At 40.0% G+C, this 23,644-nt stretch overlaps 1 protein-coding gene across 1 annotated transcript in view; it reads left to right on the top strand.

Moving 5' to 3' along the window:
- il17ra1a (interleukin 17 receptor A1a) overlaps positions 1-23,644 on the top strand; it is a 54,193-nt gene that overhangs the window by 14,681 nt on the left and 15,868 nt on the right. The window contains exons 3-9 of the mRNA XM_060839421.1: positions 1,511-1,657; positions 9,101-9,225; positions 11,699-11,825; positions 15,720-15,767; positions 16,713-16,870; positions 18,479-18,553; positions 22,190-22,265. Of these exons, the coding sequence (XP_060695404.1) occupies positions 1,511-1,657; positions 9,101-9,225; positions 11,699-11,825; positions 15,720-15,767; positions 16,713-16,870; positions 18,479-18,553; positions 22,190-22,265 (756 nt within the window). The remainder of the gene's footprint in view (positions 1-1,510; positions 1,658-9,100; positions 9,226-11,698; positions 11,826-15,719; positions 15,768-16,712; positions 16,871-18,478; positions 18,554-22,189; positions 22,266-23,644) is intronic.

The raw sequence follows: 23,644 nt of genomic DNA, 5'->3' as shown, positions 1-23,644 counted from the left end.
CAGGGTGCACCACCTAGCAGGAGGCTCGACGTAAAGGTATCACTGCAAGATCTGAAAGAGGAAGGTCACGACCTGGGTGCAGATGCACACCAGCGACTGACCGCCTTCCAAGAGCTAGGTTTATACCACAAGTGATTCGGTGATGGGAAACAAGATCCAATGAGCATCACTTGCTCTCAAATTAACTCTGGAACTGTTCCATTTTACCCTTAAAGGAACTACATTTCTGATATTGTCATTGCATGCAGCATTTTTGGAAGGGTATGAAGGCATTAGGGAGTGTGCAGAAAAATTCACAAAAGTGCTTCTAAGAGCCCAAGTTGTGTGTGGGAAAGAGAAATTGGAGAAAATAAAGTGCAGATTTAGGAGCAGGTGTAATCATTTTTCATTGCTGAAAATGTGTTGTTGGAAAAGCGCAGCAGGTCAGGCAGCATCCAAGGAACAGGAAATTCGACGTTTCGTGCATAAGCCCTTCATCTTATGCCCGAAACATCGAATTTCCTGTTCCTTGGATGCTGCCTGACATGCTGCGCTTTTCCAGCAACACATTTTCAGCTCTGATCTCTAGCATCTGCAGACGTCACTTTCTCCTTTAATCATTTTTCATTGAAAGAGTTAAGAAATAAACTGAATTAAGGCCAGTAGCAAGAACTTTTTTTAAAACCTAGCAGATAAGAGCTGGAGTTCACTGCCCAGGAGCATGGTGGAGATAGATTCATACCAGATATTAAAATAGAATTGAATAATTATCTGAAGAATAAAAATTTGTAGGGAAACAAAAAAAAGACTAGTTACCGGAACTCTGAAATATTCTTGCTGAGAGCCAATAAACAGTCAGACCTTCCATGCTATAACTATTCTACATTCCATTCCCGGATCTGCACCCTGTTTGAGCACTCACTTGTTTAGATCTGTTTGCAGATTTTTTTTTCTTTTGTGTATTCCTCACAGCTAAGATTCCCACCAGCTCTATATCTACTGAAAATGTGAATAAATTACCCTTGGTCTCTTCATCCAAATCCTTAATATATTGTAACCAGTTGTAAGCAGCCAAGGCCCCTACACTATGTTAAGTGTAATTATAAATTGTTTGGTGTTACACATTAATTTGTCAGGATTTGCTAAAAGCATCTTCTTGAACTCATGTCATTGTCCTTCCATGATCAACTGACTGCAACACGGTTCCAACTACAACCTGACCAATTGGAATCAGGGGCAGCGCAAATAGTTTTCCCTTCAGTTTCATACCTTCAGTCTCTTGTGGCTGAGGACAACATGGGCAGCTGACATTGGCATCAATGCCTATCCTGAAATACTGACCAAAGATTTAAGTTTTCACCTGTGGAAATGTTCTAGACTGTGAGGAAAGACTGAACCTTTTTTAACTGTACCCATGTACCCTAGTAGCCCAATCAAAAACTAGAATGTGGCTTGTTTTTAAAAAGGTGATTAATTTTCCAGTTGGAATTTGCTGACAAAAAGTTATTTTCTTCTTCATTGCCATGATCAGGTGGCTGTTTGGATAGCAGTTGGTTGAGCTTTTCCCGTTGGACACCTTCATTTCCCAAGGAACTACACGTTAATCTTGCCAATCAAACAAATGCAACTGGAGTCTCAGTGCCTGTACTATCCATCAGCTGGAGATTAAGCACAGATGGTAAGCATGTAACATAAAAGTTTCTTATTTTAAAAGATAGCAGATTCTAGTGATCCTCTTTGTTGTCGTGTGTTAACTATCGGTCTTGTTACTAATAGTCTGAAGTCGCACGCCACCAGGTTGTAGTCCAACCAGTTTGTCTGAAATCACAAGCTTCTGGAGCACAGCCCCTTCGTCAGGTGTAATGAGAGAGAAGAAAACACAGACATAATTTATAGGCAGAGACATCAAAGGATGGTGCGAGTGGAGTGTTGAATGATAAGTCTCTGCAAGTGACCAAGAGTGTTAGACAGGGAGTCAAGTGTCATCAGCTAGCTGACTAACAAACAGGGATGACCTATAATCAGATTAGATGAGGCAGAGATAATTACAGGAAAAAAGGTGCTGGAGATAAACCAAATGATTTGAAGTAACATGATGAGTATAAGTCATATGCCAAGGGTCTAATCAAAGTAAGTATTCCAAAACTACAAACTTATTAAGGTAGAAAGATCTGAACTTATCAAGATGACAGGTGTCAAAACAGGACAGTAAGGAAGATGTTAAACACACACAGAACACCTGTAGCAAGACACTAACCCAAGATCATGATTGAGGCTGTCGTCATGAGTACGGAACCTGGCTATCAGTTTCTGCTTGGCAATTCTGCATTGTTGTGTATCTCAAAGTCCACCTTGGAGGACGCATCCCTGAAGATCAGAGGCTGAATATCCTTGACCACTGAAGTGTTCCCCAACTAGGGGGACCGTTCCTGTGTGATTGTTGTGTGGTGTCCATTCATCTGTTTTCATAGCATCTGCATGGTCTCCATATACCATGCCTTGGGGCATCCTTGCATGCAGCGTATGAGAAACGACATTGGCCGAGTCACATGAGTATCTGCCATATAAGTGGTGTGTGATGGTAATATCCATGTCAACAATCTGACATGTCTTGCAGAAGCTGCCATAGCACAGTTGTGTGGTGTGGTTGATGTCCTAAAGGCTGTGAACAATGGTCTGTTTCTTGCATAGAAGACTTCTACTGCCTTCTGAAGGTATGCAAAACCACCACATCAGGACGTCCCATCGTATCAGGCAATGGGATCTTGTGTGAGCACCTCTCTGGCTGTGTTGACGGCTTGCTGAAACCCATTATACAAGGAACCCCCAGCTTTTGTCACGACTCTTTAGATTTCTTACAGAAACTCAGCAATCCTGGTCCAGTCGAACCACAATTCCTTATCACAAATGATGTTTTGGCACTCTACACCAGCATCCCCTCAACAGCCTCAACACTGACCACTGACAATTTCCAGACATCCTACAATCCATCTGTTTCATCTTCTAAATAGCATCTTCACTTTTGACAACCGGTTCATCCAGAAACACAGTACATCTATAAGGACCAAATTTGACCCCAGTGTGTCAACGTCTTCATGCACAAGTTTAAACAAGAGGTTTTTTTTTGCTGTACAGAACCTCTGACCAGTGCTATGCACCAGATATATTGACTTTTTTTTTCATTTGGCCTTGTGGAAAGAAATCACTGAAATGACTACATAGCAAACCAGTTTCATCCCACCAGACTTACCATGAACTACGCTTCAGAATCAGTCTCATTCACCTGACACTCCTCTGCATCAAGATAGACACCTCAGTACTTCACTCTACCACATGTCCACGGTTAACCTCATGATGCTGCATTCCGCTAGCTTCCTCCCCAAACATATTAAAGAAGCCAGCCCCTACAGACAAGATACATACACAGGATCTGCTCAGATGAGGAATGTGACAGATACCTAAAGATTTAAGGATGCCTTCATAACAGCAAAGTTAAAAATCACACAACACCAGGTTATACTCCAACAGGTTTAATTGGAAGCACACTAGCTTTCGGAGCGACGCTCCTTCATCAGGTGATAGTGGAGGACTCCATCCTAAAACACAGAATTTATAGCAAAACTTTGTCAATTTTTGTTGTCAACAGTCAATCAAGGTATTTTTCAATGTATAATTTCAGTTGCATCACACTGTAAATCTTTGCTCTAAATTCTGTGTTTTAGGATTGAGTCCTCCACTATCACCTGATGAAGGAACGACACTCTGAAAGCTAGTGTGTTTCAATTAAACCTGTTAGACTATAACCTGATATGTGATTTTTAACTTTGTACTCCCCAGTCCAACACTGGCATCTCCAATTCATAAGAGCAGGATACAATTGGGACAACACACACATCCTAGGACAGGTGAAACAGACATGCAAGAGGATTCTCAGAGGCATGGCATTCTAACCAGAACTCCAGCAATAAATACACTGATTTAGATCCTATCTACTTTTCCTTGAAAAAAAAACTGGAAAGGACATCACCCATCTTAAGAAACCAACAGTTATAAATAGAGCAGGACATACCACCAGCACTTCTCCGGAGACTCACTGATGTTACCTAGTATGGTGACGAAATGTCTGAAAACAAACCTTCAAGCTCAGCGAGCTGACTTACTTAGCAGGATACATACTCAACTCATCAATCGCCAGTTCCCATGTGACACAGCAAAAAAAAAACCAAGTCTCCTCAGAAGGCACACAGAATATGGCTTCGTCATCCAGTACATCCCCAGAGCAAAGAGACTACACCACGTTCTTCGCAGCATCAACAGCGAACACCTTACTAAGATCTTCCCTTTCAACAACTGCCAAACCTCAAATAGACCACTGTTTGCAGCAGGAGAAAGTGAGGACTGCAGATGCTGGAGATCAGAGCTGAAAATGTGTTGCTGGAAAAGCACAGCAGGTCAGGCAGCATCCAAGCATTCCTGAAGAAGGGCTCATGCCAGAAACATCGACTCTCCTGCTCCTTGGATGCTGTCTGACCTGCTGCGCTTTTCCAGCAACACATTTTCAGCATTGTTTGCAGCAATCTGTCCAGCCTTCAGGACAACATCAACCACAACGCATAACCCTGCTATAGCAGCTTCTGCAAGACATGGCAGATTGTTAACATTACCATCACACAGGGGAACACCACACACCACATAAACAGCAAATACTCATGGGACGCAGCCAATGTAGTCTCTAATACATTGCAGGCAAGGAGGCCCCAAAGCATGGTACATTGACAAGACCCTGTAGACACTGCAACAGATGAATGGATACTGCAACAATCCCCAGACAGGAAGGTTCCCTCCCAGTCAGGGAACACTTTTAGTGATCAAGGACATTCAGCCTCAGATCTTTGGGTAAGCTTTCTCTCAGGCAGACTTCTATATATGCAACAATGCAGAATTGCTGAACAGAAACTGATAGCAAAGTTCAGTACCCACTAAGACAGTCAACATTAATCTTGAATTCCTATCTTGGTACTTGTGACCCCACCACACCTCTGCATCCTTAGTCCGGTTTTGACACCGTCACTTTGACAAATTGTAATAATCTCTCCACGTTTATTAGTTTGGAGTTTTGAATTACTAATTACTTTTGTTAGACCCTCCGCATGCAACTCTTATACCTATCATGTTATTCCAGTCATTTAGTTTGGCTTCAGCACTACCTTATTTTTAGTTTTCTGTAAATATCTCTGCCTCATTTAGAGGTGTAGAGACTTATTATTCAATACTCCGCTCATGCCAGTTGTATGATCTTTTTGATCTCTCTGCCTAGAAATTCTGTGTCTGTGTGCTCCCCTCTCTCCCTACACCTGACAAAGGGGCTGCACTCTGAAAGCTTGATATCAAATTAACTTGTCCCGTGACTCCAGGTTATAGTCCATCTGACTTTGTCCACCCCAGTCCAACACTGCCACCTTCACATCATTGTTGTAATAGTTGAATGAAAGGTTGGTTGTGTGCTTATAGTGGGCTGTCACTTTGAAGCCAGCTGCAAGAATTGCTCAGGATTGACTTTTGCCTCCATGAGTGCGGGAGAGAGGAGAGAAGGTATTTTGATGGTTTATAGTATCAATAGGGTGATCCATGAACAAAGATGCATGGGTTTTTTATTTTTCTTTAGACTAGTTTTTCAGATCAGCATTGAATCACCTTTTTTTATTAAGCAGACCTTTATTAGCATCGTAGAATCCCAATAGTGTGGAAGCAAGCCATTTGGCCCAACCTGTCCACACTGAACCTTTGAAGGGTAACCTACCCAAACCCATTTACCCTTGACCCTAATGCACTAACCTACACATGCCTGAATACAATGGGCAATTTAGCATGGCCATTTCACTTAATCTATACATCTTTAGATTGTCCCTGTGTGAGTTTCCTCTAGATACTCCAGTTTGCTCCCACACAATGTGCAAACTCCACACAGTTAGTTGCCAGAGACTGGAATTGAACCCGGGTCCCTTATGCTATTAGTTATCTATATTTTTGATCATGGGCTGAAATGGAAAAATTATTGTTTTAAAACTGAGGAATGTTTTAAAGAAGTACTGAAACTCCGTACCATATTTATTGTCCTTCACCACAACAAGTGAACAGATTGAAGAATGTAAGCAAAATTCAGGGCAGACAAAGCTTCTGTAATCTCCTAGGTTTTAAGGTTACAATTTAAACTTCATTCCCAATATCCATGTTTGTTTGAGACTTTATATCCTATTGTCTAAATAGTTCATCTGGTGTTTTAACTCCAATGTAAACTATAAAATTAATAGTCATCAAAGTAGGGCTACAAACATCACAGGCATATTTTGGTTTTTGTTTCTTATTTTAGACACTCAGTCTCTGGTCTCTTCTGATATCTATGGTCTTCTGCTTCCAGCTGGCCAGCAAGCTCTGCAAACTTCATTTTCAAACTTGGTGTGCACATTTCTTGGTTACTGAAAGGTGCTGCTTGTTAACTTTTTCCAAGCCACATCTTGATCAATGGCATTATTACATTTTTATTGGGCAAGGGGAGGCCATGAGACAAGAGCAGAAGCAGGTCATTTCAGCCCATTGAGTCTGCTCCACCATTCAATTAGATCATAATTGATCTGATAATCTTCAACTCCACTTTCCTGCCTTTTCCCCATAACTCTTAATTTCCTGATTTTTAAATTGCAGTCTTGAATATGTTTAATAATTCAACATCAACAATCCTGTGCTGTAAAAACAATCTTCCACAGTTTCACTCACTCTAAGGAATTCCTCCTCCTCTGCCTTCAATGTGGAGTCGCTTGTTCTGAGATTCCCACCACCCTCCTCTCTGAAACACTCAGACACAGGGAAACCACCTTTCCACATCTAACCTGTCAAGTGCTTTAAGAGTCTTGTATGTTTCAATAAAATCATCTGTTTTCTTCCAAACTCCAATGACTACAGGCCCAACCTACTCAACTTCTTCTCATAAGATAGTCCTTCCATACACCAGATCAATATTCTCTGGACGTCCACCAATGCCTCAATATCTTTCCTTCAAGAAGGGGACCAGGGCTAGTCACAATTGTCATCTGACCAATGCCTTGTATAGTTCTGGCAAAATCTCCCTACTTTTATACTCCACTGCCTTTTGAAATAAGGGCTAACATTCTATTTCCTTTTCCTGTTAACTCCTGAACTTTGCTGGCATTTGTGATTTATGGATGAGACCTGAGGCAATCTGCATTTCTAACTGACTCAAACTGCATGATCATTTGTAATTGGTTCCTAAGGGTGATGTAATTCCCTCTGATCAATCCTCTAATTTTGTACCTTAAATAACAATTACTTATAGTTATAGTTGGTTTGTTGCTTTATGATTCCTTGCTATAGTAAAAAGATATTTCATGATATCTTCCTTGTCCAATTGTTTAGGGAAGGGGTATATGCTGTTACCTTCTCAGAGTCAGAAATGTACGGCATGGTAATAGACCCTTCGGTCCAACTCATCCATGCCAACCAGATATCCTAACCTAATCTAGTCCCATTTGCCAGCACTTGGCCCATATCCCTCTCAACACTTCCTATTTGTATGCCCATCTAGATGCCTTTTTCAGTGCTGCAATTGTACCAGCATCCACCACTTCCTCTGGGAGCTCCTTCTGTACACTCACTACTCTCTGCATGGAAAAAGTTGCCCCTTGGGTCCCTTTTTATATTCCCCCCCCCCCCCCAATTCACCCTAAACTTATGCCCTCTATTTTTGGACTCCCCCACCCCAGGGAAAATACTTTTCTGTCTATCCTATCCATGTCCCTCGTGATTTTATAAACTTCTATAAGGTCATCCCTTGGTTTCTGATGCTCCAGAGAAAACAGCTCCAGCCTGTTCAGCCTCCCCCATAGCTCGAATCCTCCAACCCTGGCAACATCCTTGTAAATCTTTTCATGATTGATAGCATGAGCTCATCAACTGAATTTTGCTTAAGTGGTACAAGTTCCTCATCAAGGTCACCTTGTTAGATGATGATTTTCCCCTCTGTTCTGTGTGCTTGGAACAAGTCCTTTTATGTTAAAAACACAGTAAAAGGAACATGGTGAAAAAGTTGGTTGTAACTTTAAATCTATTTAAAATTAATGTGGAAAGTTACAAAATATTACAACAGAAAAATTACAATGTATCACTTTGAAAATTATAGTGTGTGCAAAGTATAAATGCTTCATGTATAGTGAGTGAGGAATCAGGCAATGAGATACTTTATAAATTCAGTCACTGCATAGTTTTGAGTGATAAAGGTCTAAACAATTACACAGTTACAAGCTTAAACACATATCGTTACAAAGTTTAGCTCAAATACAAAGAATTGCATATAGCCACAAACAGTTACTTCTCTTCTAAAACACTGACTTAAAAGAAAATTGGAGAGGGCGCAGAAGAGACTTACAAGGATATTACTGGGACTGGCGGTTTGAGTTATAAGGAGAGGCTGGGGACTTCTTTCACTGGAGCACAGAAGGTTAAGGGTTATAAAATCATGAGGTGCATAGATAAAGGGGATAGCGAAGGTCTTTTCCACAGAGCATGGCAGTTCAAAACTAGAGGGCATAATTTTAAGGAAAGATTTAAAAGGGACTTGAGGGGTAGCTTTTTCCATACACTAGTTCATACGTGGAATGAACTGATAGAGGAAGTAATAGATACAAGTACAAAATATATGAGATGCATTTTTAAAAATGCATGATCTAATACACTATCTATTTGTGCTTTCTCCTGGTAATTCATATGTTTAAGTGGAAACTCTTGGCTAGAAACAAAATACTTCTCAAAACTGCAATATTTTTGTGTTTTAGTCACTTGTCTGCTCCAAAGGAAAACCAGTCTGAATGTCTGATTTATATCCGCTGTACGCCTGGCTCATTTTGACTGTATAATGTTAGATATGTTTTGTCTGACCCTGATGCTGGACCCAAAATGTGGAGAAAAAAAATTACAAGTGCACTTAATGGTTCACAATGAGTACTGACTTCATTCCTGTTTAATAATATCATCCTTGAACATCGACATTGAATAATGTTTTGAATTTGGTACATGTATTAATCAGTTTGATTCATTTTGGGTTTTGCAGCCAGTATAAAGTATTCTCAAGGAGTAGAGGTATCTGTGAAAAAACTGAGCAACGGAGAGGAGAAATGTGTTCAATACCGATTCCAAAACAAGATCAGGAACCAACTAAATCCACAAGGAGAGAAGGTATGTACTAAGGAGTACCGTGTAGATATTACAGCTCAGGTTTTCTCCTTGTGTTTGTACTTTCCATCGGCCAGTGCTAACAGCAGCAGCCAGTATACTACGTTAGTGCAACTTTAAGTTGGGAACTCCTTCAGCATCAGGCTTGAGGAGCAATAGATGCTGGAGATCTGAAACAAAAATTGCTGGAGAAGTTCAGTCGATCTGGCAGGATCTGTGGAGAGAAAAACAGTTAACATTTCAAGTCTATTGATCCTTCCTCAGAGTTGGGGAAGTGGAGGCTGAGACTCCTTGACCAATAAGGACTGAATAGGTCATAGCTTGGGCTTGATTGTCTGGAAAGGAAGAGAATCTCCTTTGCAGCCTAAGCAGGTCGTCTTCTGTTGAAGAGGGTCTTTATAACAAAAGGGGGTTAAGGGGAAGGGAGAAAGCTCAATGTAGGCTGCAATTGAGCTGGGGTAGATTCATCAGGTAGTGGATCAGGAATTTGGTCCAATGCAAGTGAATGGAGCTTTTATTATTGTTAATTTTTGGGCTGTTTGTATCAAAAGCAAAGGTGTAATTTATTTGCCATTCCTACCTGGTGGTGAACTGCCTCCTTCAGATACCATAGCCCACATATTGAAGTTACTCCCAGATGGCTGTTGGGAGACAGTTTCAGTACTTTTACTGATGATGATGAAACAGTGTTCAAGTTGGGATAATATGGGAGTTGAAGGGAAAACTTGGACTTATCCTAGGAAGTTGAGATTGTGGGTTTGAGCACTGAACCAAAATGAGCTGCCATATGGTCAAGCATGGAGGCATCACATGCCAGGAGCATGATGCAATGTTGCCCACTAGCCTGGATGAGTTCAGCTCTAACAAGTCAAGAAACCAAACACTATCCAAGGAAAAAGTGTCCCACTTGATCAGCACCCTATTCACCACAATAAACAGCTTCCACTGTGAGTTCACAATGACTATTACGTACATTATCTACAAGGTGTTTTGCAATGACTCTCCAAGACCCGTTTTACAGTACCTTGCAAATTCTAACCTCTACCCCTGGATGATCAAGGGTGGTAGACATGTAAGCAAAGTACTTTGGATGCAAAAGATCTGAAATACAAACAAAGTACTGGAGAAACTCAGCAGGTATATCAGTATTGTGGAGAGAGAAACAAAGTTAACATTTTGAGTCCAAAATGACTCTTCAGAATTCCAAAGAAGTATTATGTTGGACTCAAAACATTAACTTTATTTCATTCTCCACAGATGCAACCAGACCTGCTGTGTTTCTCCAGCACTCTTTATTTCTCTTTCAGGGTAACAAACACATGGGAACATCACCACCAGAGGCAAGATCCTGCTCTGTTGTGTCCTGGCTTGGAATTTATAGCTATTCCTTCATGATCATCTTGTCAAAATTCTGGAATTCTCTTCCTAACAACAATGTAGACATACCAACATCACAACAACTGCAGCAAATCAAAAGAAGTAGCTCACCACTACCTGTCCAAGGGGAAATTAAGTATGAGAAACAAATACTGACCTTATCAGTGACACCCATATCTCAGGAATGAATAAAACAGAATGAATGTAGTGCTCATCTGCAACTTAAATATTGGTCCTTTTGACCTACTGCATTTTTCAGTCTTTGTATGCCCTTTGTTTGGGGCAGTTAAAATTTAATTTTTCAGACATTGGTAAGATTTTGCTAGGCTTCCCACTTTTAAAAATTTTTTTTTGTTCAGTCACAGGATGTGGGAGTGACTAGCTGACCCAGTCTTTATTGCCCTTGAGAAGTTGTTGAGCTGCCTTCTTAAACCTCTGCAGTTCATTTGATGTAGGTACATCCATAATGCTATAAGGGAGTGACATTGAAGGCATGGCAATATATTTCCATGTCAGGATGTTAAATTGCTTGGAAGGGAATGTGCGGATGGCGTTTCCATGAATCTGTTGCCCTTGCCCTTCCACGTAGTAATGGTCAAGAATTTGGAAGGTGATCTCTAAGGAAGCTTAATGAATTACAGCGGTGCATCTTGTAGATGGTACGTTGCTGCAACTGAGGGTCTGTAGTGAAAGGACTGAACTCGCCATTTCCGCAAACAATCAAGCATGCTGCTTTGTCCTGAATGGTGTCAAACTCAGTGATAGAGCTGCACAAACCCAGGCAAATAGTGGGTTCTATGCACCGTCCACCCCCCTCCCCCACACACTGAAAAAAAGCTGGATTTGGGAGTCATGAGGTGAGTTAACTGCTGCACAATTCCTAGCCTCTGACCAGGTCTTGTTGCCACACACTTAGGACTAATACAATTTAGTTTTTGATTACACATCTGAAAGACATACGCAGCAAGAATAAAGTTTTAAATAAGGCAATAGTGAAACTTTTTAAAGATGATTTTGTTGTTTATCCCAGTTCTAGTTGTGTGAGGTAGTGTAGAATTCATTCTGATAGCAATTGATAGTATGCATTTTTCTATTACAGTGGGCATTCTCACTGGAGAGACTTGAGGCAGAACCAGAGCAGACCTATAGGGTGGCTGCATGCAGTTTACCAAGACCTAACATCAATCAAGATAATGATTGTCCAGCAATCGTTTTCACTGTGCCTGGTGCGTCTTACCCAGTTGCTGGTGATAATCATAGCACTGTTAATAGAAAATGTAACTTGTTGGCTTTTTTCATGTCAAATCCTTTAAGTCCTTCTTGCACCAATCTTATTGGGTTATGCATCTTCTTCGGTCTGTTGAGCAACCTATAAATTCTATGGTGAGGTAGTTAGCTCAGTTGGCTGAACAGTTAGCACTGCTTCCTCACAGCGCCAGAGACCCGGGTTCAATCCCCGCCTCGGTCAACTGTCTGTGTGGAGTTTGCACATTCTCCTAGTGTTTGCATGGGTTTCCTCTGGGTGCTCCGGTTTTCTCCCACAAACACAAAAACGTGTGCAGGTTAGGTGAATTGGCAATGCCAAATTGCCCGTAGTGTTAGGTGAAGGGGTAAATGTAGGGGAGTGGGTCTGGATGGGTTGCTCTTCGGCGGGTCGGTGTGGACTTGTTAGGCCTAAGGGCCTGTTTCCACACTGTAAGTAATCTAAGCCAGTTTGCGATGCAGAGTGATACCAAGTGTGGGTTCAATTCCTGTACCAGCTGAGATCTCCCTGAAGGACTCTCCTTCTCAACTTCTCCCACTCACCTGAGGCATCATGACCCTCAGGTTAACCCACCACCAGTCATCTCTAATGAGAGAGCAATCCTATGGTTCAGTAAGACCTTGACAAATTTAGGGTTTAGGTTTGATATCCAGAAGTTTTATTACCTGGCTAGGTTACATCATCAGTGGCGACCTCCAAGTGAAGCGAAGCTGTTTTTTCCTGCATTCTATTTATATCTTTCTCCTGGGTGGGGTTCCTGGGGTTTGTGCTGATGTCATTTCCTGGTTGTTTTCTGAGGAGTTGATAGATGGTATCTAGATCTATGCGTTTGTTTATGGTGTTGTGGTTGGAGCGCCAGGCCTCTAGGAATTCTCTGGCATGTCTTTGCTTAGCCTGACCCAGGATAGATGTGTTGTCCCAGTCAAAATGGTGGTTTTTTTTTCATCCGTGTGTAGGGCTACGAGGAAGAGAGGGTTGTGTTTTTTTGTGGCTAGCTGGTGTTCATGTATCCTGGTGGCTAACTTTCCTCCTGTTTGTCCTACGTAGTGTTTGTGGCAGTCCTTGCATGGAATTTTATAGATGAGGTTGGCTTTGTCCATGGGTTGTACTGGGTCTTTTAAATGACCAAATACTTAACTACACCAGCAATCATCCCAACACACACAAACGAAGCTGTATCAGAATACTATTCCAATGAGCCACCACACACTGCAGCACAGGCGAACTTTGGAAAACAGAGGAGAACCACCTATACAACGTATTCAAGAAGAACAGACACTCAAATGATAGTCTGCAGATTCCTCAAGAACAAACCATGTCAAGCAGACCAAACACAGCCAGAAACCCTCACCACCTTACCATACATCAAAGAAGTTTCAGAAATGACAGCCAGACTACTAAGACCCCTCGGAATCCTAGTAGCACACAAACCCACCAACCCTCTCAAACAAAAACTAACAAACTTAAAAGACCCAGTACAACCCATGGACAAAACCAACGTCACCTACAAAATTCCATGCAAAGACTGCCACAAACACTACATAGGACAAGCAGGAAGAAACTTAGCCACCAGGATACACGAACACCAGCTAGCCACAAAAAGACACGACCCTCTCTCCCTCGTAGTCCTACACACGGATGAAAAAAAACACCATTTTGACTGGGACAACACATCTATCCTGGGTCAGGCTAAGCAAAGTCATGCCAGAGAATTCCTAGAGGCCTGACACTCCAACCACAATGCCATAAACAAACGCATAGATCTAGATACCATCTATCAACCCCTCAGAAAACGAACAGGAAATGACATCACCACAAACCCCAAGAACCCCATCCAGGAGAAAGATATAAATAGAAAGCAGGAGACATCAGCTTCGCTTCACTTGGAGGTTGCCACTGATGATGTTACCTAGCCAGGTAATGAAACGTCTGGATATCAAACCTACAACTCAGTGAGCAAACCTACACCCTAAACCTCAACCTGAGCTACAAACCTTCACAAACCTTGCCTTGGCAAATTTACCATCACCTTTTACCTTTTAATTTTCTGTCAAAAACATAGTTTGCCCAACTGTGATGTCTGTTTTCACAACAGCATATGGTGTCAACTAGGAGGAATTAGTGATTTCTTAAGCTGTGCATTTACATGGTATGCTTTAATAATTATGACATTTCAGCTGCTGCCCTGTTATGATCCAAATTCTTGCAAAGCGCCACCTACAATTTATGTTAATATTAAACCAAAAGAATTCAGATTTTGACAAAAATAAAGTAAACCAAGTTATTCATAGTTTTAGTGTTATGAAGTATTGTTGCTAATGTGAATCTAATTCTGGGTTAGGGATCAAATCAGAGTAGACTAATATTATACCTCATTGTTAATTCAGTCACCAGGTTCAAGGTCTCATATAATCTCATTTGAAATTTTTTTATATTACTTTTCTTCACAAGCCCGATACGGAACACTTCAAAAGACTTTAGAGGCACTGCTTGAGTAGGTTGGATTTAGTTATTTAGAAAATTTGAGTATGTTATTGAGTGACCAGGAATATTCACATGAATTATCCAATTTTATAAGTTACTTTGCATGTGTATCTGTATAAGAGAAACTCCATCTTTCATTGTATCTTGTGCTTTATGTTAATGAAAACCAGTTTTCAAATAGGATTAATTGAGGAATAGGAATTGCGGGAGTATGCAGTCAGCCATGTTTCTATCTCTTAGTCATTTATCAGACTTGAAAATCTTTTAAATCGTACTTAATAACTTGGGTGGACATTTGAGAGTGTGAGGAAGGTTTCGATATGTAACAGGACCCATGCTCTGCAGTTAAAGATTCTTCATAGGGCTCACCTGGCCCAAGACTGTCTTGCAAAATTTAAACAGGGTGCATCTTCAATGTGCCCCAAATGTAAAATTAATACGGGCAGCTTCATTCATTGTTTGTGGTCCTGCCACAGGCTCCGTACATATTGGAGCGTTGTGGCAGGAGTAATAGAGAGGGTCTTGGGGACCGAAGTCAAGGTTTCTCTTCTGGGTTTGTCGAATTTATCTCACTTCAATGTATGTAGGAAAAAGCTTTTTAGTATCTTCACTTTTTGTGTGAGGAAGAACATTCTGATGTGCTGGGTGTCTGAGAACCCCCCACCCCCACCCCGCGTCTGACACAGTGGCATAAGTTAACTATGAAACACGTTCCTTTGGACTTTCTTACAAATATGGTGCACCAGAAAACGGACAATTTTTATAAGACATGGCAGCCTTTTTGAATTATTTGGAAGCAGATCTGTCCATCATTTTAATTCGGGCTTTTGTCTAGCCATGGTGGTTTGGTTTAATAAGCCAAATGTCCTTCGAGGAAGAATTTTGAGCAAATGTGGGTTTAAAAATTGATGCTCTTGAAGGTTGAGAGCTGAGGTTACGCTGAGCGGCATTATTTATTTACTTGATGTGCAATGAGTGTAGTTGAGAGTTCTTTTGTAGATAACATAGTAGTTGGTCTGTTGCTGTCATGTTATTTTCATATTTTTAATAGAGGATTTTTTCAATAAAAATATTTTTTAAATCATACTTCATGCAAATATTCTCTCATGACTGTTTACTTTTATTTCTATTGATGTCTGAACTCTATTGGTTTTATACTGACAGTTGTAGGTGTTTTGCAGGAGTTTGGATCATAATAGGGCAGAGCAGCTGGAATTTCACAACAACTGTGTACCATGTAAATGAATAGTGACAGCAGGCAATTAACTTCTGTGAAACAGCACCACCTTTTTGTTTTACAGAGTTATAGAAGATTTATGTAATCTGATTTTATCCTGGTAGAGGGCAAGCTAACCTGCATATTTTCCTTTAGGATGTGAGGATGACCAAATTAAGTATACAGAGCCCTGCAAATGTCGAGGTAAGTGAACTTTACTTCAAAGAGACGCTCAGCAAATCTCACCACAGCGTAGCTCTGATTCACAGCTTCACAGTAATTATGAATCCCTGCCAGTTCCTTTACCTTAAAACCTATCTTCCATGTGCTCTGTATTTTTGCAGTCTTTTCCTTCTCTCTGCTCCTCCTTTTTCATCTGTCTCCTTCACCTCCCTCTTCCATCTCTTGGTCCTCCCTCCATTCCATCCATTCTCCTCCTCCTCCCTTTCCCTTTCCTCTTGCTCTCCTCAGCCTTTCTCTCCACTTCTCCACACTCAACCCTTCCTTGTTCACCCACCTTCCTTCCTTGGTCTCTTACATGTCTTCTTATGCTCTGATTTCTCCCTCCTTCTGAGGAAGTATTACTCTCCAAAACTGAGATCTGACATCTATGGCCACTTACATCATAAAGTTTGTAAAACATGCCATGTATGAACCTCCAGGATGGAGATGTTTTTTACTTCTCCCTCTCTTTCCTGCTGCCATACCCCACCCCACAATGATCACCCACATTGTCAGCCTCCAAATCCTTAGGTGCTGGAGGACTTGGCTATCCTGCTTCCAAAACTCACCCACCGTCCTTAATTGGACACTGGGCAGGCCTTCCAACCATTAATAGATATTTTGTTTAAAAATTCATAACAGACCGTGTTATGCTGATTCCATGCTGGTTTAGGATCTGGGATTTATCTTGCGGTTGGGGTCCTAACCTGAAAATGAAAGTCTGGCCCGTAGAGTTTGATATGTTGTGAGTCGCAGTATGCTGTGGTTATTGCTTGATCAAGGGTGGAAATCCAATCCAGCAGGGAGGACACATAAAAGACATTGAATTTTGACAATTATCACGCATATGTATGGTTGTTTGACAGACACTTTTTATTTTGAAAGATTTTACTTTTCCACTTTTTTTTTTGCAATTATTGTCAACAGGCAGTCTATGGAATCCCAACATTACACACATTAGAAGTGAAATGAGAACAATCATCTTCTTCCAGACTGCCAAGTATGCCAACAAATACCTTGTCTTTCTGAATAGTTATAGTTCAGAAGGGAAACTCTGTGACAGCGATCATCAAAGAATCTTGCAGGTAAAATCTTATTTTTCTTTAGCTTTCATGTAGCGTTTGCATTTACTTCAAAATAGTGAGAATATTGTTCATAAAAAGAAAAGTTTCAGGTGCTGGAATTCTGGAATACATTAGTAAACACTGAGTATATAGAGCTGATCATCAGCGTCTTATGGTAGATGACAACTTAGCTTTTCAGATAAAGATTCTTCAAAATTAGTGTCCTGTGTTTTCAATTTGAGTTGCTGTGCATTTCCAACTACGTTTTCCTTTGCTATTAATAAATGTGAATTCCTTACAAAGTTTGAAGGATTTTTTCCCCTTATATTTCTAGTATTACTGAACTTCATTTGATAAGTTAGTTTTGATTTGAAAATTTTATGTTTTGGTAAGTTCATTGCTCAACACCTGTCAATCTACTGACAGCAAAAAATAAAATAATACTTCAATTACCTCTTAACTTGATAGTAAAGATGTAGGACTAAACAAATTTGCAGACTCACTATTCACTTTATTTTGCAGGGTTAGCATCGTTTTTTTTTAAATTCCAAACTTGTAATGAGTAAAATAACATTTGCATGAGAATATCAGATTCCCAGTTCAGATTCACAACTTTTGAATTCCAAGTTCAACAATTATGTTCTTTTTAATCATTATAAGTTTTAACCACCTAGAAGAGAATCATGGCATGCTGAAAATCCACTGTTAGGGAAGTGTTTCAATGAAGAAATATTTGATCTTGTTTGCATTTGGGAGGACAATTAGATAGATCAACATGGTAACATCATACATGTGGTCTTATATTTTGATATAATTATTTACACTAATTTAGTATAGAAGTAGGCCATTCAGCCCTTCAAGCTTGTTTCATCATTTTATGAAAAAATGGCCGATATGTAAGGCTTGTATGTTATGAAGACATTGTTCTTTCAGCAGTTTCAGCATGATTTAAAATAACAATTTTTGGTTGTGTGAGTGCGACTGTGCTTGTGCCTATGTATTATATCCTTTCATTATAAAACACACATTAGAATGGTACATTCTCTTTTCCCAAGGTTTCACACGATGCGATTCACATGCACCAACTTCTGCAAACAGTTAGAGTTTATTAAAGCCTGTATAAGCTAGGTGACCCCCTTTAACCCTCTTCGCAGGCGTGCAAAGTTGAGTCAAAAAAGGCCCCAAATGAAAGAAACACATTCCCTTTTTATACAGGTCAGTTGGTAATGCTCACAGGTACTCTCAAATACTCACAGGTTATGCAAACAATTTCCTGTTTCACTGATTCCCCAAGACAATGTAGGTGTGATATGCCCGAGCCTCGGGGAATGGCTACAAAAGCATTTCTGAATGGAAGGGACTGAATAAGAGTTTAATTTGATAATAGTGGGAGAGTAGTATTAAATGACAGCCTAGATGAAGTGGGAGTCATCCACATTCCTGCATGAATGTCATATCCACCCACTTCCAGAATGTTCAGCTTCTAGAGAAAGTACAGTTTAATCCTTTAACATTAATATAATGTCCAGAAAGATACTAAATTTAATCTTTTAACACTACAAGAAGATTGCAATTGTCTGAATGTACATGAATGTGAAGAATCCTATTGTAACATTATTTTTGTTAAAGGAATCTGAACAACAGGTCAATATAACCTTTTCAACTGAACACTGGATGCAAAGCTGCAGAATTTATCGTTTTGAGGTGAGACATTTCAGAAATCCAATGATATTTTAGACTGACTTTGTTGCTTGATCTCCAGAATGTTGAGGATAAATTCTGTAAAATTACAGCAGGGTTAAACACTGACATGCAGCACTGTTTTGTCAGCATAGAATGTGCTTTGAGTCTAATGAAGTCTGTTATATTGATGTGTCAATTTGAAATGAAATTGTTCGTAAGGTGACAGTACTTGGATCTGATCGTGACGAACAATCATTATGATGTCAGGCCGCCCTGTCAAATGTTAACTTCTAATGGACCCAAGTTGTTTTCTTTTTGGTTTAATAGGCAGATGTCTAAAGTATTTGAAAATTAATACGTTAATATTTGTAGCTTAGATGTATTTGATAAACTGATGGATATCACGAGGCACTTTAAAAATCCTTCCATGTTATCTGGTGCCATTATCAACTGAATAATGCATCAACAGTCCTACATTCATTGAGGAGAGCATGAAGTTCTAGCACACCAGCACCATGTGTTGGAGCACTAGCATGTATCTCTGAAGTAAAAAGTTCAAACCTAGTCATGTTCCAGACCAGCATGTTGTGGGAAGGGAGGAATTAAATTAGTCATTGCCAAGCATGGTCATGATTTTAAAAAGCCTCCTGGGTTCCAGCTGGAACACGAATTCCTTCAATGTGACCCTTTAATTACACTAGTCTGTAATAAACTATGGTACCCTTCAAATGCAATACCCACCAATACATCAAGACTATGTTATCCACACATCATCTTAGTTTATTTTCAAGAGGTGAAACTTAATACTATATGGAATACTTTTCAGATATTGTTTGCAAACATGCAACAAGATGCTGAAAAGTCTGAGTGCTACAGTTAAGATGCATTTTGCTGCCAGGTAACTGATGTTCAATAGCCTCCATACAAACTGGATGCAGGTTAAAATCATCTTGGAGAAAGTGAGGACTGCAGATGCTGGAGATCAGAGCTGGAAAAGCGCAGCAGGTCAGGTAGCATCCAAGGAACAGGAGAATCGATGTTTCGGGCATGAGCCCTTCTTCAGGAATGAAGAAGGGCTCATGCCCGAAACGTCAATTCTCCTGCTCCTTGGATGCTGCCTGACCTGCTGCGCTTTTCCAGCAACACATTTTCAGCAGATTAAAATCACACCACCAGAATAGGTGAGTCTGAGGTACATGTGCTACTTGGTCTCAGACCTGATTTAAAGTAGCCAGGTGAGCTGTGGCTGTCTAATGCATATATAGGCAGCTATACAGTAAAGAGAATTTAAACTTTAAGGACTGTTCGATAATCTGCATGTAAACTTGACTATTTTGAGTGCAGCTGGTTCCACACCAGTTTGATTCCAGACAGTGCAGTTGTAGGAATGTGTCTTCAAACTGGCAATAGACTCCTTGCTGGCATATTTGAGTACAACATCAATAAATTTCTAAATTCAGTATCATCAATTTGTATTCCTACTTCAATCAAGAGTATCAAATTGTCATCAAAACCTTTTCCAAGGGCCAAGGTATCTGTAGCATTCAGTTGACCTCTGTTAATCCAGTTTTTGCTTATACAATTAAAGATTTTAGCCTTAAAGGGACAAATACCCATAATATAGTCAATATGAAAATGTTCATGAGATTATTGGAAGAGTTTTACCAACTGGGTGGAAAGTTCATATCATTTCATATATGGGTGGTAGGGTGAGAAATCCCCTGAAATATTATCATTTTTCATGACTTGTCTTCATTCTTTTTATTACTTTTGTGGTAAACTTTTGTTGGTTTTTGAGTTTTCCAATCCTCCAGCTTGCTACTGACCTTTGCAGAGGTAAAGATTTTCTGTAAGTATATAAAAAGGAAGAGTAGCTAAGGTAAATGTTGCTCCCTGAGAGGACAAGACTAGAGAGTTAATGGGGACTGTGGAAATGGCAGAGGCACTAAATCAATACTTTGCCTTAGTTTTGACATAGGACACACACCATCCTAATAGCAATAGGTAATGCAGAGGTTATAGAAAAGGCTATACTTAATACATTCACCATCACTAAGAAAGAAGTACAGAGCAGACACGTCCCCTGGGCCCAAAGGCCTTAGGGTATTAAAGGAAGTGACACCAGAGGTATGGATGTACTGGTTGTAATATTCTAAAATTCAGGATCCTGGAAAGGATCAGTAGAAATGTTCCAGTGGATTGGAAAATGCTAACTGAATGTGTTTTTTTTTCAAAAAGAGCGAGGCAGATGATAGGAAACTATAGGCCAGTAAATTTAATGTCTGTCATTAGAAAATTGTCGGATACTATTATTAGGGAAGTAGTCATGGCACATTTGGAACGTCTAAACAGAATCCATTAGAGTAGCATGGTTTTATGAAGGCTTAATCATTTGACTAATTTGCTAAAATTCTTTGATCTTGCAATAAAGAAAAGTGGAGTCCTGTAAATATACTATATCTTGACTTCCAGAAGGTTTTTGACAAAATACCTCATAAAAGGTGAATACACAAATTAAGGTCCCACAGGGTTTTAGTTAATATATTAGCAAAGATCAAGGAGTGGCTAACCACCAGAACACAGATAGTCAGAATAAATGGGTCTTTACCCAGTTGGCAAGCTGTAACTAGTTGGGTTCCTCTGGGTTCAGTCCTGAGACTCCAACTATTTATAAACTATATTAATGACTTGGCTGCAGGGGTAGCATGTATTATATTCACATTTAGAGATAACATTTAGGTGGGAAAGTAAGTTGCAATGAAGACATTTTACAAATGGATAGGGATATGTTAGGTGAATAGGCCAAAATTTGGTAAAAGATGTTTAACATGGATAAGTGTGAGATAATCTGTTTTGTTCAGAAGAATGAAACAAATTGAATGGTGAAATGAATAACTGGATGGCGAAACAGTTGCTTGCCCTGTTTACGTATGCCACAGACCTACTGCCACAATTAATATCTGATGGCAGACAGCAATCCCTGATAAAGAGCTTATGCCCGAAACGTTGATTCTCCTTCTCAGATGCAGCCTGACCAGCTGTGTTTTTCCAACACCACACTTTTGACTCTGAGCTCCAGCATCTGGAGCCCTCACTTTCTCCTGACAGCGACAAGTCTGCTCAAAATCCCATGAATATTCTGTGGGCAGTATTGGGTACCAGCAAGTGCTGTTTATTCATTGTCAATCACAAAATCCAGGCTGATTTATATTTTTTCTGACGTGCAAAATTGGATACAATGCTTTATTTGGGATCTGACAAACTGTGGTATTATTCATTGTTAAATTCCAAACCTTTGAGATAAAGGCCAAAATTCCATGAGCCTTGTTGATTGTCCTTGTACTTATCCAGTAGTTTTCAGCGATTTGTATATATGGACACCTCAATAGTTTCTCTTCTTTGCAAAATATTGAAGGCAGGTTGTGTTCAGCACTATCCAGGACAGAGAATGTATATGTCAAGAGTAAATTCTAGCTTGCTTTCTTGAGCAGCCTAATGGACAAAATCTGTAACAAGATAATGTGGAAGTTCATTATCAAATTAACTTCTCAGATTCATTTCATAAAATCCTTTACGTTAATCCCTAAATCCCCTGTGCATGCTATGGAAAACTGCTGAAACCATTTCTAAATAAGTTTTTTTTTGTTTTTATTTCAGATTCAACCATTTTTCATTGACTGCGACAATGATTGCAGAAGGATTCGTAAAGATATCCCAGGTCCAGAGTATGAAGGTAAAGGTGTAGGCCTAGCCATTGTAACCTTTGCACCATCCCTCTTTACCCCAGCCTGAAACCTGGCCTGTTTGAGCTCCGAAAACTTGCTCAAATGATCCTATGGAATTACATAGAGGAAACTTTCAGGTGCTCTTATTCACTTGGATGAAATAATCAGTCTTGAGAGTGGAGCTACCTCTGCATGCCCTATCAAACATTCCCAGGTCAGAATGTGGGTTACATACAAAGGAAAGCTCCCTCTGTAAACTGACTCCAACTGCAGTGCAGCACGGGATTAAATACAAAGTGAACCACTCTCTAAACTGTCCCTGTCAAAAGCACCTAGGGGAGAGTCCATAGACCTCGTAACTTGTCATCCAGCAGCAAAACTTTTTCAATCGTCAACTTTCACATGTATGTCGATGTTCAGCTGCCCCTTTCCATGAACTCTCTTGAGTCCTTCCCTGCTTTGTTTTAAGACTGCTTATTTAACATGTCCAATTTTTAGTATTGCTGAAAAAAGACACATTTTGTCAAAATGTTTTGTTTTATTCTCATCAGAACAGTTTGTAAGAAAAGCCAGTGTAAAGGGAACACAAACATTTATACTGTGTAGTAGAACATGCTAATTAGTTGGCAAGCAGCCTCTGGTAGTGGCATTGCTAAGGAGATTTCACCAGTTAGATCGTGACTGATTTTTGTCTGCCAAGCTTTTTTCAAAATTAAACCAGTCAAATTGACTTTGGGTCAGGCTATTTCCTTCAGAAATGAACTAGACAATTGCTGTTACCTATTTTGTTGAGTTGAAACAGGTGTAATCTGTGTGCATGTTCTTTGTTTCTGCAAAAAACACCAGGCTCTGTATATTCACATATGTAACTTCCTGTGTACACAAGTGGTATGTTGTGAGCCTGATTTGACAATCCTAAATTGGTTGTCAGAGTAATTCTTTGTACGTGTCATTATTTATCTTGTATTGTCAATTTGCAGGATCTCATCTAATGTTGGACACTGTTTTCCAAGCGCAGACTGGTTGTGTGTGGTCGGTACCTTGCCCTCTGTGAACAGTCAAATGGATAGGCCAGTCTTTGGAACCTACATCATATATATGTAGCATATACTAGTTCCAAAATTCATACATCACATTACTCATTTGTTTGATAAACAGAGCTTCATTTTGGCCTGAGGGCAGCATTCGTTAGTGGTGAACATAATCTTTTTTTTGCTTTGTACAATATTACCGTGAAGCAGCTTGCTCCACCTGTTGCTCAAAAATTTGAGACATTGCCTATCTGGGGTAGATTTGGGCATGTTTCAGGACCAAGAGTAACATTCTTAGGCCCTTTCAAGAGTTTGTGCGATATACAGCAAGAATGATTTGTTCGAGGCAGCCATTA

This window comes from Hemiscyllium ocellatum, chromosome 19 (genome assembly GCF_020745735.1).
Source record: "Hemiscyllium ocellatum isolate sHemOce1 chromosome 19, sHemOce1.pat.X.cur, whole genome shotgun sequence".
Taxonomy (NCBI): domain Eukaryota; kingdom Metazoa; phylum Chordata; class Chondrichthyes; order Orectolobiformes; family Hemiscylliidae; genus Hemiscyllium; species Hemiscyllium ocellatum.
The sequence above is the reverse complement of the archived record's forward strand: the minus strand, read 5'-3'. Positions and strand labels throughout refer to the sequence as shown.